This window comes from Melozone crissalis, unplaced genomic scaffold (genome assembly GCF_028551555.1).
Source record: "Melozone crissalis strain CALT ecotype California unplaced genomic scaffold, PUWL_Pcris_2 ptg000016l_1, whole genome shotgun sequence".
Lineage (NCBI taxonomy): Eukaryota > Metazoa > Chordata > Aves > Passeriformes > Passerellidae > Melozone > Melozone crissalis.
Genome location: NW_026535794.1, coordinates 329,378 through 344,393, shown reverse-complemented (window position 1 = coordinate 344,393; position 15,016 = coordinate 329,378). Strand labels below are relative to the sequence as shown.

The window sequence follows — 15,016 nt, the reverse complement described above, 5'->3', positions numbered from 1 at the left end:
GGGTGACGTCCAACACCCCCGGTGTCCCCAAAGCAGCGCTGCCTTTAGGAGCAGGAGCCGCAGCTCAGAGGGGGCACAGGGCTGCCCCAGCCTCCCAGAGATGAGATGGATGGAGTTTGCTGCTCCCCTTGGTCTGGGAAGGGCAGCAGGGCCCCCCAGCTGTGTTCTCAGCTCTCCCAACGTTGGTGTCCCCACAGAAAGAAAGCCCCAGTTTTTATTGCAGAAGGGATCAAACTCCTCAGTGTCCCAGGGCCTGAGAAGCCATGAAGGCCTGGGGAACCCCTGGGACCCCCTCTCTGCCTGTTTTGCTCTGACACTGACTGAAGCTCAGCTCTGGGCCCTGGCCTCCCCTCAGCTCTGTTCTGGGGGTGCTGCTCCAGCTCCACATCCTGGGTGGGCACTGGGGTTCAGCTGTGGGGACCCTCCTGCTGTGGTGGGCACTGGGATTAAACTGTGGGGACCCTCCTGCTGTGGTGGGCACTGGGGTTCAGCTCTGGGGACCCTCCTGCTGTGGTGGGCATTGGGATTAAACTGTGGGGACCCTCCTGCTGTGGTGGGCACTGGGGTTCAGCTCTGGGGACCCTCCTGCTGCCCCCACGGGCCCTGGGACTGTCCGGTGTCACGAGAAGGTTTGGGTGGGAAGGGACCCTCAACACCCATCCTGTTCCACCCCACTGCCATGGGCACCACAGGTACCAGGGTGGCTGCTCCAGGGGTGGGAACAGCAGCAGCAAAAGGAGCGGGAGGAAGAGGAGGAGGAGGAGGAGGAGGTGGCAGCTCCTCTTGGCAGCAGCGCCGCAGCGTCAGATGGGAGGGCTGCAGATGGAGCAGAGAAAGTTCAGGATGTGAGGGTGAAACCCCTCCTGAAAAGCAGTTTACATCCTCAAGAGGCCTGTGTCTGCAGGAGGCAGGTGGTGGCCATCCCTGAGGGAACGCTTGCTCCCGAAAGCCTCGGCTTGTCCCCACCCGCTCCTGCCTTTTCAGCATGCTGAGCTTCTCTCCCGGGTTCTCCCATCCCTTTGCTCAGCCCCAGCTCCATCTGTTTGCTCTGCTCCCTCTGCAGCGCTCCAGGCTCCGGTTCCCCAGCGCTGGCCCCGGGGCTGCCTGGGGTCCCAGGGGACAGGGCTGGCAGGGACAGGACCCTCTGTGCTGCCTGGGGGTCTCACTCCAATGGGGCTGGCAGGGACAGGGCTCTCTGTGCCCACTGGGGCTGGGTGATGCTCCATTCGTGCGTCCTGTGCCATGTGTCCTGTGCCCTCTGCCCTGTGCTCTGTGCCCTGTGTGTACCCTGTGTCCTGTGCTCTCTGCCCTGCACCCTGTGCCCTCTGTCCTGTGCCCTGTGTGTGCCCTCTGTCCTGTGCCCTGTGTGTGCCCTGTGTCCCATGTCCTGTGCCCTGTGCCCTGTGTGTGCCCTGTGTCCTGTGCTCTCTGCCCTGCACCCTGTGCCCTCTGTCCTGTGCCCTGTGTGTGCCCTCTGTCCTGTGCCCTGTGTGTGCCCTGTGTCCCATGTCCTGTGCCCTGTGTGTGCCCTCTGCCCTGTGCTCTGTGCCCTGTGTGTACCCTGTGTCCTGTGCTCTCTGCCCTGCACCCTGTGCCCTCTGTCCTGTGCCCTGTGTGTGCCCTCTGTCCCGTGCCCTGTGTTCCGTGTCCTGTGCCCTGTGTGTGCCCTGTGTCCCGTGCCCTGTGCCCTGTGTCCTGCTGGCTGTGGGGGGCAGTGGGACCCTGGGGTCAGTGCTGGGGGCACTGGTGGCACAGGGACACCCCAGCTGTCCCCTCAGGGCAGTCTGTATGAGCAGCAGGGCTGCAGGGCAGGGCGGGCACCGCTCATCCCTGCCGGGGGAGGAGGCGCAGGGGGCAAAGGAGCAGGGGGCAGGGGGTGTGGGGAGGCCAGAGCCCACCTGTCAGGGCAAAGCCACCTCGACTGGTGCAGGCTGCATCACTGAGGGTGAGGGAGGGATGAGGGATGATGTCCCTTCCTTCATGAGGGATAAATCCTGGAATCCCTCACCGAGAGGGTGCCGCGGCGGAGGCGGCTGCACCTGGGGTGTCTGGGCAGTCAAAGGCGCTGGAATGGAGACAATTTACAAATGTTTGTGTGATAACTGACTGAGGGCAAGGTTCAGTGGGGCACTGGGGAGAAATTCTTCCCTGTCAGGGTGGTGAGGCCCTGGCACAGGTTACCCAGAGAAGCGGTGGCTGCTCCATCCCTGGAAGAATTCAAGGCTGGGTTGGAGGGGGCGTGGGGCAGCCTGGCCTGGTGGAAGGTGTGCCTGTCTGCAGCAGGGGGAACTGGATGGGCTTTAAGGTCCCTTCCCCCCCAAACCATCCTGGGATGGTGCTGTAGATGCTGGTGATGATGGAAGATGGAGAAAAAGGCCATGAGCAAGGACCAAGACACCCAAACAAAAAGCAGGCTGAGAAAGGCCATTGCACAGCCAGGCACTGCTGTGTTGGGGTGGTGGGATGTAATCCCCTCAGACTCGTCAGGGAAGCTCCTGCTGAGCAGAGCTGTGACCGACACATCTTCCAAAGACCTTGGGGAGCCTTGGGGAGCGCACAGGGTGAGGGAGCATGCAGGGTGAGGGGAGCTCGGTGCTGTAACAGATACAGATTTTCTAAATGCTTTCAGAAAACCCTCATAAAAGCTGTTTTCTAGCAAACCCCGTCTCGTGGCAGAGGCAGTAGGGATGCACTCAAGGAATCCTGGAAGGGCACAAGAAGGAGGGGAAGAGGGCAGGGAGGTGCTTCTCCCACCCACACACCCAGCACGCACTGCCGAGGAGTCACAGAGGATTCCAGAGCCCGGGGGCATTTGGAAACTTCCCAGGGATCTCTCCTCCTCCTTTCCTCCTTGCCGTCCTCCTCCTCCTCCCCCAACCCTGCCCACCGTCACCCAGAGGGGGCAGAGGGTGGGAACCAGCCCCAGCTGCCCCCTGAGCCCCCTGGCACTGGGGCGTTGCTGCACACCGTGACTGGTCCCAGTGGGACTGAGGGAGAAATCCACTGCAATCCTGGTTCTCCCAGCTGCTCACCTTTCTGTTCCTTCTCCTCTTCCAAATTCCACTTTTTTATTTAATCTGCCAGGACCTATGATCCTGTTTTTTACGTTTCTCAGCCATTTGGAAGATTTCAGCTAGACCCCAATGATGCCCCAGCAAGCTCCACTGGCCCCCAGGGTGCAGCCAGGGGCTGCCAGCCCTGTGCCCATCCAGAGCCTTGCTGTGGCCCAGGTACCCCATGCCAGCTGATTTAGGGATGGGCACAACGGGAGGGGTGTAACCAGTCCCTGCCCAGCAGCATCCCCCGAGATGGCCGGACTGGCACCAAGCTGGTGCCCTGGGCAGCTCCATCACTCTGGTAGCCGGGCAGGGGGCAATGCCCACCCCCGGGGTGCCGAGCGAGCAGGGGCCGCGGCGGGGCGGGCAGGACGGGCACCGACAGCGCTGCGCTCCCGGTCCCAGCTGCCCCCGCTCCCCTCGGGCTGCCCGTGCCCCGGTCCCTTCCCGGTGCCGTTCCGCTCCCCGCTCTGCCCGTGCCCCGGTCCCCTCCCGGGGCCGCTGCGCTCCCCGCTCAGCCCGGCCCGCTCCCCGCCCGCCGCGGGGCCGGTCCCGCTGACGCGGGCGGGGCGGGGCGGGGCGGGGCGGAGCGGGCGGGAGGCGGGCGGGGGCGGCGGCGCAGCCCGGGGACCCGCGGACGGACGCGGCTGCGGCCATGCAGCGGCTGCCCGGAGCGCCGCGCCGCTGACCGGCCGTGCCGCCGCCGCGATGAACTTCCCGGGCGGCGCCGGGCAGAGCCCCGGGCAGCAGCAGAGCCTTGCGGCGCCGGGCGGGCCGGTGCCGGTGCCCGTGCCCGGGCCCTCGGGGCCGCAGCCCGGCGGGCCGCCCCCGCCGCAGTTCGGGCTCTCCAACTCGGCCGCGATCCGCGCCGAAATCGGGCGCTTCGAGTCCGTGCACCCCAATATCTACGCGATCTACGACCTCATCGAGCGCGTGGAGGACCTGGCGCTGCAGAGCCAGATCCGCGAGCACGTCATCTCCATCGAGGGTGAGCACCGGGCACCGAGCGGTCACCGGAACGGGCACCGAGCGGCCCGCCCGCGCCGCCGCCTTTGTCCCCGCCGCCGCCGCACCTGCGCCCGCTGCCGCCCGCGGGGCCCGGCGGAGCCCGGCCCGGCCCGGCCCTGCCCGCGGCGCCGGGATCGCGCCGGGCCCTGCGGCGGCGGGGCCGGGGGCGCGGGGCGCCGGGCGCGGCCTGCGCGGGCCGGGGCTCACGGGCTGCGCCCCCGCCGCCGGCAGCGGGCCCGGGCTCGGCGGGGCTGCGGGGGCCGGGCGGCAGGCAGGGAGCGAGCGGAGCGGAGCGGAGCGGACACGCTCGTCAGCCGCCCCCGCCCCGGCCCCGGCCGGCCCCGCAGCGATGGTGGTCGCGGCCGGGCCTGCGCAGGGCCGGGGACTCCGCCCGCGGCCTCTGCCGGCAGCGGCGGGCGGGGGCGGGCGCTGGTCCGGCGGCGGGCGGGGGGGCTCGTGCTCGGCGTCGACGGGAACGGATCCGCCGGAGCCCGTTAACATTAGCAATGCAGAACACTGCGGCCCGGGAGCCGGCAGCGAGGGGAGGGATGGAGCCGAGCAACTGCAGAGCGGCTGAGGAAATGCAATGGAGCCGAGGGGCTGCGATAGAGCTGGGAGACTGGGATGGAGCCGAGGGGCTGCGATAGAGCTGGGAGACTGGGATGGAGCCGAGGGGCTGCGATGGAATTGAGGAATGGGGTTGGAACCGAGGGGCTGGGATGGAGCTGAGGAAATGCAATGGAGCCGAGGGGCTGCGATGGAACTGGGGGACAGGGATGGAGCCAAGGGGCTGCGATGGAGCTGAGGGGCTGCAGTGGAGCCGAGGGTCTGTGATGGAATTGGGGGACAGGGATGGAGCCGGGGGTCTGCGATGGAATTGGGGGACAGGGATGGAGCCAAGGGGCTACAATGGAATTGGGGGACAGGGATGGAGCCGGGGGTCTGCGATGGAATTGGGGGACAGGGATGGAGCCAAGGGGCTACAATGGAATTGGGGGACAGGGATGGAGCCAAGGGGCTGGGATGGAGCTGAGGGACCGTGGTGCAGCCGACGGGCTGAGATGAAGGGGGCTGGGGTGGAGCTGCAGGCCGGGATGGGCCAGTGGCTGCGGTGGAGCCGAGGGGAGGGGAAGGCTGATGGAGCTGTGCTCAGGCCCACCGTGGGCCGGCAGGCTGCTGCAGCCCCCAGCCCAAGGGTCGCTCTGCCCTGCGGTTCCTGCAGCTGCCCCGCAGCACGGAAGGCAGGGCCGCGGGTGCCTTTGGCTGTGTGAGCAGCCCCGGTCCAGCTCGGTGCTGCCGTTTCCCTGCCATGGGTTTTGTTGTCCCAGCTCGGTGGCAGTGTGCTCAGCTCCGTTCCTGCTGCCTCATGCCAGGAATGTCACTGCAGGGGCACAGGAGGTGCTCTTGGGGAGTGGTGACCCCACTATAGGGCTGCTGGCCACCATGGTGATGCTGCGTGTGAGCAGCAGCCTGGCTGCCTCTCCAGAGGCCTGCATCCCTCTGTGGTCCTTTTGGGTTTCTGTGGAAAGGAGGAAAGGAGCGTGGCCTGTAAGAACAGTCAGGCCTGTAAGAAAGAAAAGGGTTGAAGGAACGTATTTATTGGCCTCGTGGTGCAAGGACAAAGGACACTCAGTGAGGTTAAGACAGGAAGGATGTAAAACCCTGTGCTGAGGCTGGAGGGGCCTTTCCACATGTGTGGAGGTCTTCAGCCACAGAAGGCTGCTGGGTTGGTGGAACTGGAGGAGAAGAGCAAAGGGACTCAGGCTGGATGGAGACGGGTGGCAGTGGCTCAGTCCGATAATGTTGGGGTCCCACCGGTCCAGCTGGGGGAATCACAGTGGGCACGTGGGGCAGGACTGTGCTGTGCCCGTTCCCATGGCAGCTCTCCCTGCTTTGTGCCTCTGGTGGCAGCTGTGGTGGGAGCCCCGAGATCACAGTGACACGATCTTACCATGAGTGAGGTTCCTGCGCTGGGGCACAGAGGAGCTGCCAGCTGGGACGTGGTGGGGCTGTGCCCGGGGTGCGGCCAGGGGCACCGCTGTGGGCAGAGCCCTCCCGGGCCCCGTGCCCCGTCCCTGTGCCCCTGCAGAGCCCCCCGGTGCGGGCTGCGTGTCCCGCAGCGGGTGCTGGGCGCGGGTGGGAGGCGCGCGTCTCTTAGCAACTCCTCTGCTGCGTGGTTCCTGCGCTGCTGGCAAGGTGTGAACGCACTCACCGGCCTCCTGCCTGCCGCCGCCGAGCTGCTCGGGGCTTCCCAAAACACCCTGTGTCCCCAGAACGAGGGCTGAGGGCTGCCCTGCTCACCCGTGTCCGCAGGGCTCACCTGTGTCCATGGGGCTCACCTGTGTCCGCAGGGCTCACCTGTGTTCACTGTGCCCACCTGTGTCCGCAGGGCTCACCTGTGTCCATGGGGCTCACCTGTGTCCGCAGGGCTCACCTGTGTTCACTGTGCCCACCTGTGTCCGCAGGGCTCACCTGTGTCCATGGGGCTCACCTGTGTCCACGGGGCTCACCTGTGTCTGCGGGGCTCACCCGTGTCCATGGGGCTCACCTGTGTTCACTGTGCTCACCTGTGTCCGCGGGGCTCACCTGCGTCCATGGGGCTCACCCGTGTCCACGGAGCTCACCTGTGTTCACTGTGCCCACCTGTGTCCGCAGGGCTCACCTGTGCCCACAGGGCTCACCTGTGTTCGCTGTGCTCACCTGTGTCCGCAGGGCTCACCTGTGTCCGCAGGGCTCACCTGTGCCCACAGGGCTCACCTGTGTTCGCTGTGCTCACCTGTGTCCGCAGGGCTCACCTGTGTCCGCGGGGCTCACCTGTGTCTGCGGGGCTCACCCGTGTCCATGGGGCTCACCTGTGTCCACGGGGCTCACCTGTGTCCGCGGGGCTCACCCGTGTCCATGGGGCTCACCTGTGTCCACGGGGCTCACCTGTGTCTGCGGGGCTCACCTGTGTCCGCGGAGCTCACCTGTGTCCACGGGGCTCACCTATGTCCGCAGGGCTCACCTGTGCCCGCAGGGCTCACCTGTGTTCACTGTGCTCACCTGTGTCCGCAGGGCTCACCCGTGTCCATGGGGCTCACCTGCGTCCATGGGGCTCACCTGTGTCCGCAGGGCTCACCTGTGTCCGCGGAGCTCACCTGTGTTCACTGTGCTCACCTGTGTCCGCAGGGCTCACCCGTGTCCAGGGCTGTGGCATGGATGGTGCCAGAGGCTGCGTGTCCTCGGGGGCTTTGCCTGCTCAAGCCGCAGCCCCATCCTGTCTCTTCTGAACCTTCCCTGTGGATTTGTAGCAGGAATCCCACAGATTGCCTTGTCTGCATTCCCTTAGTACCTGCCAGGCGCTGGGATGAGTCCTGATCCTGGTGAAACGTGTGCTGTGTTTACACAGTTACCTGTGACACGTTACCAGGTGTGTGTGAGCGAATTAACAGGGGTTAATTAACGGCTGGAAGAGCCTTGCTGGAGATGTTATCATTCCATGGGGTGCCTTGGTCTGGAAGGGAATTTGCTTTTAAACTGCAGGTTTGGGGCTTGATACAGAAATGTCTGAGAGAGGGTTTTGTTTGTTGATGTTCCTGATCTGAAGATCAGAGTTGGTGACTGGAACAATGGTTTGTGGTCTGAAAATCCATGATGGAAGTTGCCAGTGAAACCCCAAATTCAGTTTCCTGAAAGTTGGGCACTGGGTCTTGCAAGACTTGCTCATTTCATCCTGCCAGATTCCTTTCCTGTAGGTAATTGCCTCATTTTTGAAGGGGAAAGGTGGAAGGCAGTACTGTGCTGCAGCGGGGCCGGGGGTCCAAGCTGCCCGCCCTGGGCCAGGGCCACCAGTGTCCCTGCAGGGGTGTCACCACAAGGGTGCCAGCAGTGTCCCTGCAGGGGTGTCACCACAAGTGTCACCTCCAGTATCACCGCAAGAGTGCCAGCAGTGGATTTGGGGGTGTTGGCAGAGCTGTGCAGAACTGGGGGATGGAGGGGGGGTGTGTGACAGTGTGGCTGTGCTGGGGGGCTGGGGTGGGTGCTGGGGGGCTGCTGCAGCCCTGCCAGCCCCCAGGCCTGGGGAACGAGCCTTTCTTGGGAAGTTCACAGCCCACGGTGGCGTGAGAGCCAGCTGCGCCTGCTCGTGGGTCAGATCCATGGTGCCGCTGTGGGAGGAAAGGGAAATGTGCTCTGGTTTGGTCTCCCTCTGGAGCTGGAGCTGCACTGGGAGGCCATGGGGGCTGAGGGGCGCTGGGGCTGGGGAGATGGCGGGCTGGGCTGGTCGCCAGCATCAGCTGCATCACAGGCAGGACCTGGAGGCTTTTGGTAGCTTCCAACCACCAAATTTGGACAGATTTTCAGGGGGCTTGCAAAAAGCGATTCCCTCATCCCAGGCTGCTTTCCTTGCCAAATTGTGGAGACTGCTGCAAGCTGCTGAGTTCTATAAAAGATTTCATATCTGCATAAAGCAGAACCATACCAACCTGGTGCAGCCCTGCTCGCAGTAAGTGTGGCCTCCAACGTCGTGACTCTGGGACAGGCTGCAGACAGAACCGTGTTAATAGAGTTTGTAATTAGAGCAGTAATTGCATAGTGCCTAATTCCTTTCCTAGAAGTGAACTTGGAGCAGTGACCAGAGCGTGGGTTTGAGGAGCACGAGCCATGTCTCTGATGCAGGGGTTACCTGAGGGAGTGCAGGACAGGCTGCAGCAGCAGGGGCTGCAGAAGCCAGCACAGACCCATGGGCAGCTGGGGGACACAGCCCCAGCAAGGTGGGATAGCCAGAGATCATGGTGTGGCACCAAGGAGATGGTTACACAGGGGTTTTCTGGGGGTGCAAAGGTGTGAAGGCAGGAGGAAGAGGTAGAAGGGAGATAAGAAGCAGGTGAGATTTGCTCAACAGAGCTTCTGCCAGATGATGAGAATTTTCTTCTGACGTTTGTGGTTGTGCACATGCCTCGCAGCCCACCTAAAGCTCAGCTCTCTGGGAAAGCTTGGAGAAGGTTTGAGCCATGGTGAGGACTTGGTGTCCAGGGAGCAGCACCAGGAATCTCTCTGTAGTCTGCTTTACCTGAGCACATGTTTTTAACCTTCATTGTCCTTCCTCACCTCTCCCACCTGCCACTAAACGTCTCTGCAGTTTAAGAAGCAGGGTTAGTTTGGGCAAGCTCTCCTCTACAGTTTCCAGCTGTTGCTGCTCTGGCAGAGGCTGGGGATGAGGGAAGCCCTGCAGAATGTGTGTGGTGGCTGGGAGCAGCCTGGATGTCCACGAGCTCCACATCTGCTGTGCCAGGCAGGGGCTGCCCCAGTGCTGGCTGTGCCTCACTGCAGGGCCTGGCTGTCGGCTGGACCATTGGGTCACTTGCTGTAAACAGCCCATCCCAAGATTCTAGCCTTAAAAACAAGGCCTCAGGCTGAGGCCTGTTGAAGGAACAGACCTGGGCCTGTGCCTCAGGAGTTTATTCCATCATAACCTGTCTTCCTGTCAGTAAGTGCTGTGACTTTTCCAGCTGGCATCTCCAACATCCTGGGTATTTTCTGCATTTCCCTCTTAGAAAGGACTGCTTTGATACTTTGGGCATTTTCCTGTTTAAAGCCACTTGCACCAGTTACTGAGGCCAGTTTGCTGTCTCTGTTTCTCATGAACTAAATTGGCTGAAGCTCATCATTCTGTTCAGTTCCAGCAACAGTCCTCCAGCTCCATGCTCCGTCCTTTCCCAGCATCTTTTGGAGCTGATGTGCTGATTCACAGAGCAGACTGAGGCAGGAGCTGCCACTGCTGCAGGAGCTCCTGCAGGAGGATGAGGACCCTCCTCAGTGCCGGGGGAGCCCCACACTGCCAGGCTGCACTCAGGGCTCACCGTGTCTTGGCTCTGCTGAATCAGCCTCGAGTAAATTACACCCTTTGGGAAGGAGAGCGTTCTGCTTAGCCAGCTTTTTCCTGCTAATTCCATGACCTCTGCAGAAACTGCCCCGTTTGTGTGTGCCTGTGAGTTCCCCAGGGCTGGGAAACCACAGGCCATGGTGCTGGGGTGCCGTGAGGGGAGCTGCACACTCCAAAGCCATGGGCACATCCTGGGCATTCTGGGCAGCTCTGTGGCTCGTGCTGCGTTACCCCTGCTGCAGGTAATGGCCACTCTGACACTGGGGGCTCCAGATTTGCTGGAAGTTACGTGCAAAGGTGGTTGAAAGAGCACAAAATGAGAGGTTGGGCAAATCACAGAACCAGAGAATGGTTTGGGTTGCACACCATCTTGTTCCACCCCCTGCCATGGGAGGGACGCCTTCCCCTGTCCCAGGCTGCCCCAAGCTCCATCCAGTCTGGCCTTGAACACTTCCAGGGATGGGGCAGCCACTGCTTCTGTGGGCAGCCTGTGCCAGGGCTTCCTCACAAGGAAAGATGCCTTCCCAGTATCCCATCTAGCCCTGCCTTCTTGTCCGTGAGGAGCCATTCCCCCTTGTCCTGTCACTCTTATCCCAAGTCCCTCTGCAGTGCTTCTGGAGCCTCTTTAGGCACTGGAAGGAGCTCTAAGGTGTCCCTGGAGCCTTGTCTTCTCCAGGTGAACATCCCAGGTGAGCATCCCAGGTGAACATCCCAGCCTGGCTCCGGAGCAGAGGGGCTCCAGCTCTGGGAGCAGCTCCTGTTCTGGCCCTGCTCTCTGTGTCTGGGTGAGGGTGCTCTGGTCTCAGGGCCAGCTCCAGGAGAGGCTCCAGGGCACTGGGAAAGGCTTCCTGGGCTGCCTTGCCTTCCTGCTGCAAGGGAGAGCCCTGGCTGCTCCACCCCTGGCCTGGCTGAGGTCGCTGGCAGGGCTGGCTCTGCTCATTCCCATCTCGTGGGGCCAGTGCCTGCCATGAGCAGCACAAGCTAAAGGATCTGCCTGGAAGGAGTTCTGGGGCAGATTCTGGTGCAGTGGGAGACGTTGGACCCCCAGGAGTGATGGGCAAGAGCCAAAACGCAGCTGAAGGAGCCTTTAGCACGCTTGAACAAATACATCCCCTGTTTTTATTGAGTTTTGTGTGCCCGAGTCATCTGGAGGCATCTTCACCAGGTGCAGCTCGCACCTTTCTGAGCTTGCAGATGGGGAATCTGGTCCTGGAGGAGAATCAGAAAAGACCATTGCTTGATGATTGATAGGAGCTGGGAGAGATGGTGGAGTTGCAGCAGGAAGGCTGGAGGATGGCCCTGATGGCTGGGAGCTGAGCAGGATGGAGTTGCAGGGGCTGTGCTGGGTGAAGTGGAGGTTCCTGGTGCTCTGGGGGCAAGAACTCAGTACTGTGGCTAAAGAGGAAAACTGGGATGTGAAGGGGAAGAACAGGATTGGAGGTGGGGTCAGGAGAGAATTGGGAATCTCTGTGGCTGCAGTTTCAGTTCCCTCGATCCAATACCAGCGTGGTTGCTACGGGCGGGGACAGTGCAGCTCTTCCTTCCCCCTGGCAGCTCCTCCTGCCCGTCCCTGTGCTCAGGAGCAGCTCGGGCAGCAGCCAGCCCGGTGTTGGCGTGGTTCAGTCAGCTCTCAGCTGCTGGAGCTGTGGGCACGAGGAGGGGGCAGCGTGCGCGGGGCTGGGGGAGGCACAGGCCTGGCTGCTGCTCTGAGCTGGGTGGCAGCGGTGGCACGGCTCCCTGTGCCAGCCTGGCTGTGCCACGGCTCCCTGTGCCAGCCTGGCCGTGCCATGGCTCCCTGTGCCAATCTGGCCATGCCAGTGCTCCCTGTGCCACTCTGGCCGTGCCACAGCTCCCTGTGTCAGCCTGGCCGTGCCACGGCTCCCTGTGCCAGTCTGGCCGTGCCACGGCGGTGGCACAGCTCCCTGTGCCAGTCTGGCCGTGCCACAGCGGTGGCACAGCTCCCTGTGCCAGTCTGGCCGTGCCACAGTGATGGCACAGCTCCCTGTGCCAGTCTGGCCGTGCCACAGTGATGGCACAGCTTCCTGTGCCAATCTGGCCATGCCACAGCGATGGCACAGCTTCCTGTGCCAATCTGGCCATGCCACAGCTCCCTGTGTCAGCCTGGCCGTGCCACGGCTCCCTGTGCCAGTCTGGCCATGCCACAGCGATGGCACAGCTTCCTGTGCCACAGCGGTGTCACAGCTCCCTGTGCCAGTCTGGCCGTGCCACGGCTCCCTGTGCCAGCCTGGCCGTGCCAGTACTCCGGCAGGACCTGGGAGCGGCTGGCAGGCTCTGGGGCGCGCTCTGTGCCTTGGGCCGGGCGCTGCCGCTGTCCCTGGGCTGGCTGTGGGTCGGTGTGATGCCAGTGCCGGTGGCTCTGCTCCCCAGCACAGCCATTGTGGGCAATCCTGATGTACCTCCTGTCCCAGCATAAGGCCCCGGTGCCTCAGGAGTTTCCCAGCATGGTGCACAGAGCCTGTTCCAGTTCGGGGCTGCTCTGCGCTGGAGCTGCTGGGCCCTGCCCGCGAGTTCCTGTGGGAGCAGCGAGGCTGGGGCACCTTTGCGCAGTTGCTGTGACTCATTCAGCTGCCGTTCCCTTCCAGGAGCTTTCCCAGAGCTCCTGAGAGAGCATCACCCCTTCCTGCAGAGACCCCTTCCAGTGCTGGGCGCCGCGGGGCTCTCACCTCCTCTGGAGCCCCCCTGAGATGGGAATGTCAGGCGTGGCTGCCTCCAGGCTGGTTGTTCTGAGCTAGTGATAGGGCTTGCTTGATTTGGGTGGCCAGATTAGGTCTAGATGATGTCTGATGTGGTCCCAAGCTGTGTTTCCAGCTAGGCTGGCATGGGAGGGTCCTGTGCTGGGGAATGCTGGCTGTTGTGGAGCCTGGGGCAGTGAGTACGGCCTTGGGGCTGAAATCCCCTCATAGCTGGCGTGGATGTGGCGGAGTGGGCAGCACCACATGGTCTGGAGGAGCAGCTGTGGGCTGAAGGCTGGCACAGAAGCCTGACTGCTGGGAACTGGGGCATGCCGGAGCTGCCCCAGCCTGTGATCAGAGCTTGGCAACTTGGTGGGCATCTCACCAGTGCCATGATGCTCTTCTTGCATCCCTCCCTGTCAGGAGGAGGCCTCTTCTCCTTGTGATCCCACCTTCCTGCTTTGGCATTGGATTCTTTTTTAAATTGTTCTCCAAGGCTTCCTGCAAGTCGTTCTCTCTCTGTGCAGCAGCTGCAGGGTTGGGAATCCATGTCCGTTGTGTTCCTGCCAGCAGTGCCCTTCGTGGAAGAGACACCTGTCCTCTCGCTCCTGCTGCTCCTGCAGCTCTGGGAGCACGGATCCCATGGGTGCCTGTTCAGGTGGATTTCCTGAAGTGAAGTAGTGAGTGCAAGAAATCTCCTGGGGCGGGAAAGGTAAAAATTAAGATAATTTTAGCTGCTTCCTGACTAGAAGGAGGTTTGTGTGATTAAGACCTGTTGCATGCCTGCTCACCTCTCCTGCCTCGGTGACTTTCAAACCTGCTGTCCACTTACAGCCAAACCCTGCTGCTGCTGAATTCCCACAAATCCTAGGAAACGGCTTTCCAGGCCGAGCAGGGCAGCCCGGCTCGAGGCATGCAGGAGGGAGAGGGCAGTTTGCATCCGTCCAGGGTGTGTGGCTGCATCTCCACTGTGTAAGCCCTGGCTGAGTCACTGGGGAATTCCTGCCCGGGGTCATGTGTGCCATCTGGTTCTGGCCATGTGATGTGTGTGATGAAATCCTCGGCAGCCCGGGGCTCTGTGCCACGCTCCCAGCTGCTGTCCTGCTGGTGCTGGGGCTCCGGGTGGCAGCTGCTGACTCCGGTCAGCTGTGCCCAGTGTGGGTGCTGGCCCTGGCTCCTGCAGTGGGCTCAGCGCTCGCTGGCTCCTGCTCCTGGTTTTGGGCAGCTTTGGGTACTCACCCCAGCAGTGACTCCTGTGGTAGGGAAAAGGGGGAGTCTGGCCTTCCCTTGAACAGGGGACTTGAGTGACAAGGCAAGGGGGAGTTGGGCTCCCCATGCACAGAGGCAGGGTTAGATGGGATATTGGGCAGAAATTTTCCCTGTGAGGGTGGGGAGGCCCTGGCGCAGGTTGCTTAGAACAGTTATGGCTGCCCCATCCCTGGCAGTGCCCAAGGGCAGGTTGGGCAGGGCCTGGGGCACCCTGGCACAGGGGAAGGTGTTCCTGCTCATGGCGAGGGGTGGCCGAGGCCAGTGCTGCTCCTGGTGGGACGTGGGTGCTGCAGGGCTGATGGCACCGTGGCCCTTCTGCTGGGGAATGGTTCAGTGGCAGAAGCTGCTGCTGGTCCTGGTTTTTCACTGCAGGCACCCTTGGAGCCTCACAGGTCCAGCCCTGTGTGGGGAGCACAGCACAGGGCCAGCTTTGCCATGGAGGGCCTGGAGCTGATTTAAAAGTGAGAGGCCGGTGCTGATGAGCATGTGAGGGGGCTGTGGGGGACAGGGAGCTCCCAGGTCATCCACCTCACCTGGGGTCATTTGGGTGTTCCTGGTGGGCACAGAGCTTGGGGGAGCTTCCAGGAGCTCTCTGAAAGAGGAGGATAAAGCCATTTCAGGTGGTTTGCACAGAGCCTTTCCAGCATGAAGCACAAACAGGAGGAAGCAGGGAGGTGTTTGCTGTCAGGGGAGCTCCTGCCAGGCTTTGGGAGGGAGGCAGTGGAGGCAGGCTGGTTGTTATGGAATGAGTGTTTGGAGGGGGAAGACGCGCAGCTCGCGCTTGACGTGACAGAGGAGGAGGGCCCGGAGGGGGATTCAGAGGCAGCTGAGGAGGGAGGGCAGGGAAATCGTTCCAGCAGCAGCGTGCTGTGGCTGAATAGGGATGAGGCAGGGTTTGTGGGTTATAGGCACTTTTTGGGAAAAGCAGCAGCAGTGGTCAGTGCGGAGTGGACACTGTGGGCCTTTGGCCGCGTGGCCTGGGGACAAGGAGGGTTCAGGGACTGGAGCCTGTGTGATAAGAAGTGAGGAGAGGAAAAGGAGAATCCATAAACTCTGGCTGTCTGAGTCATGTCCTCGAGTCCCAGACAGGGGCTGAGTGACGTCCCCAGTCCCTGTGCAGCCAGGGC

At 62.5% G+C, this 15,016-nt stretch overlaps 1 protein-coding gene across 2 annotated transcripts in view; it reads left to right on the top strand.

Annotated features, from left to right (window-relative positions):
• Positions 1-3,764: 3,764 nt before the first annotated feature.
• Positions 3,765-15,016, top strand: part of AGAP3 (ArfGAP with GTPase domain, ankyrin repeat and PH domain 3) — a 118,744-nt gene continuing 107,492 nt past the window's right edge. For both annotated transcript variants that reach the window (XM_054273911.1, XM_054273912.1), the window contains exon 1: positions 3,765-4,044. In XM_054273911.1, the coding sequence (XP_054129886.1) occupies positions 3,765-4,044 (280 nt within the window). The remainder of the gene's footprint in view (positions 4,045-15,016) is intronic.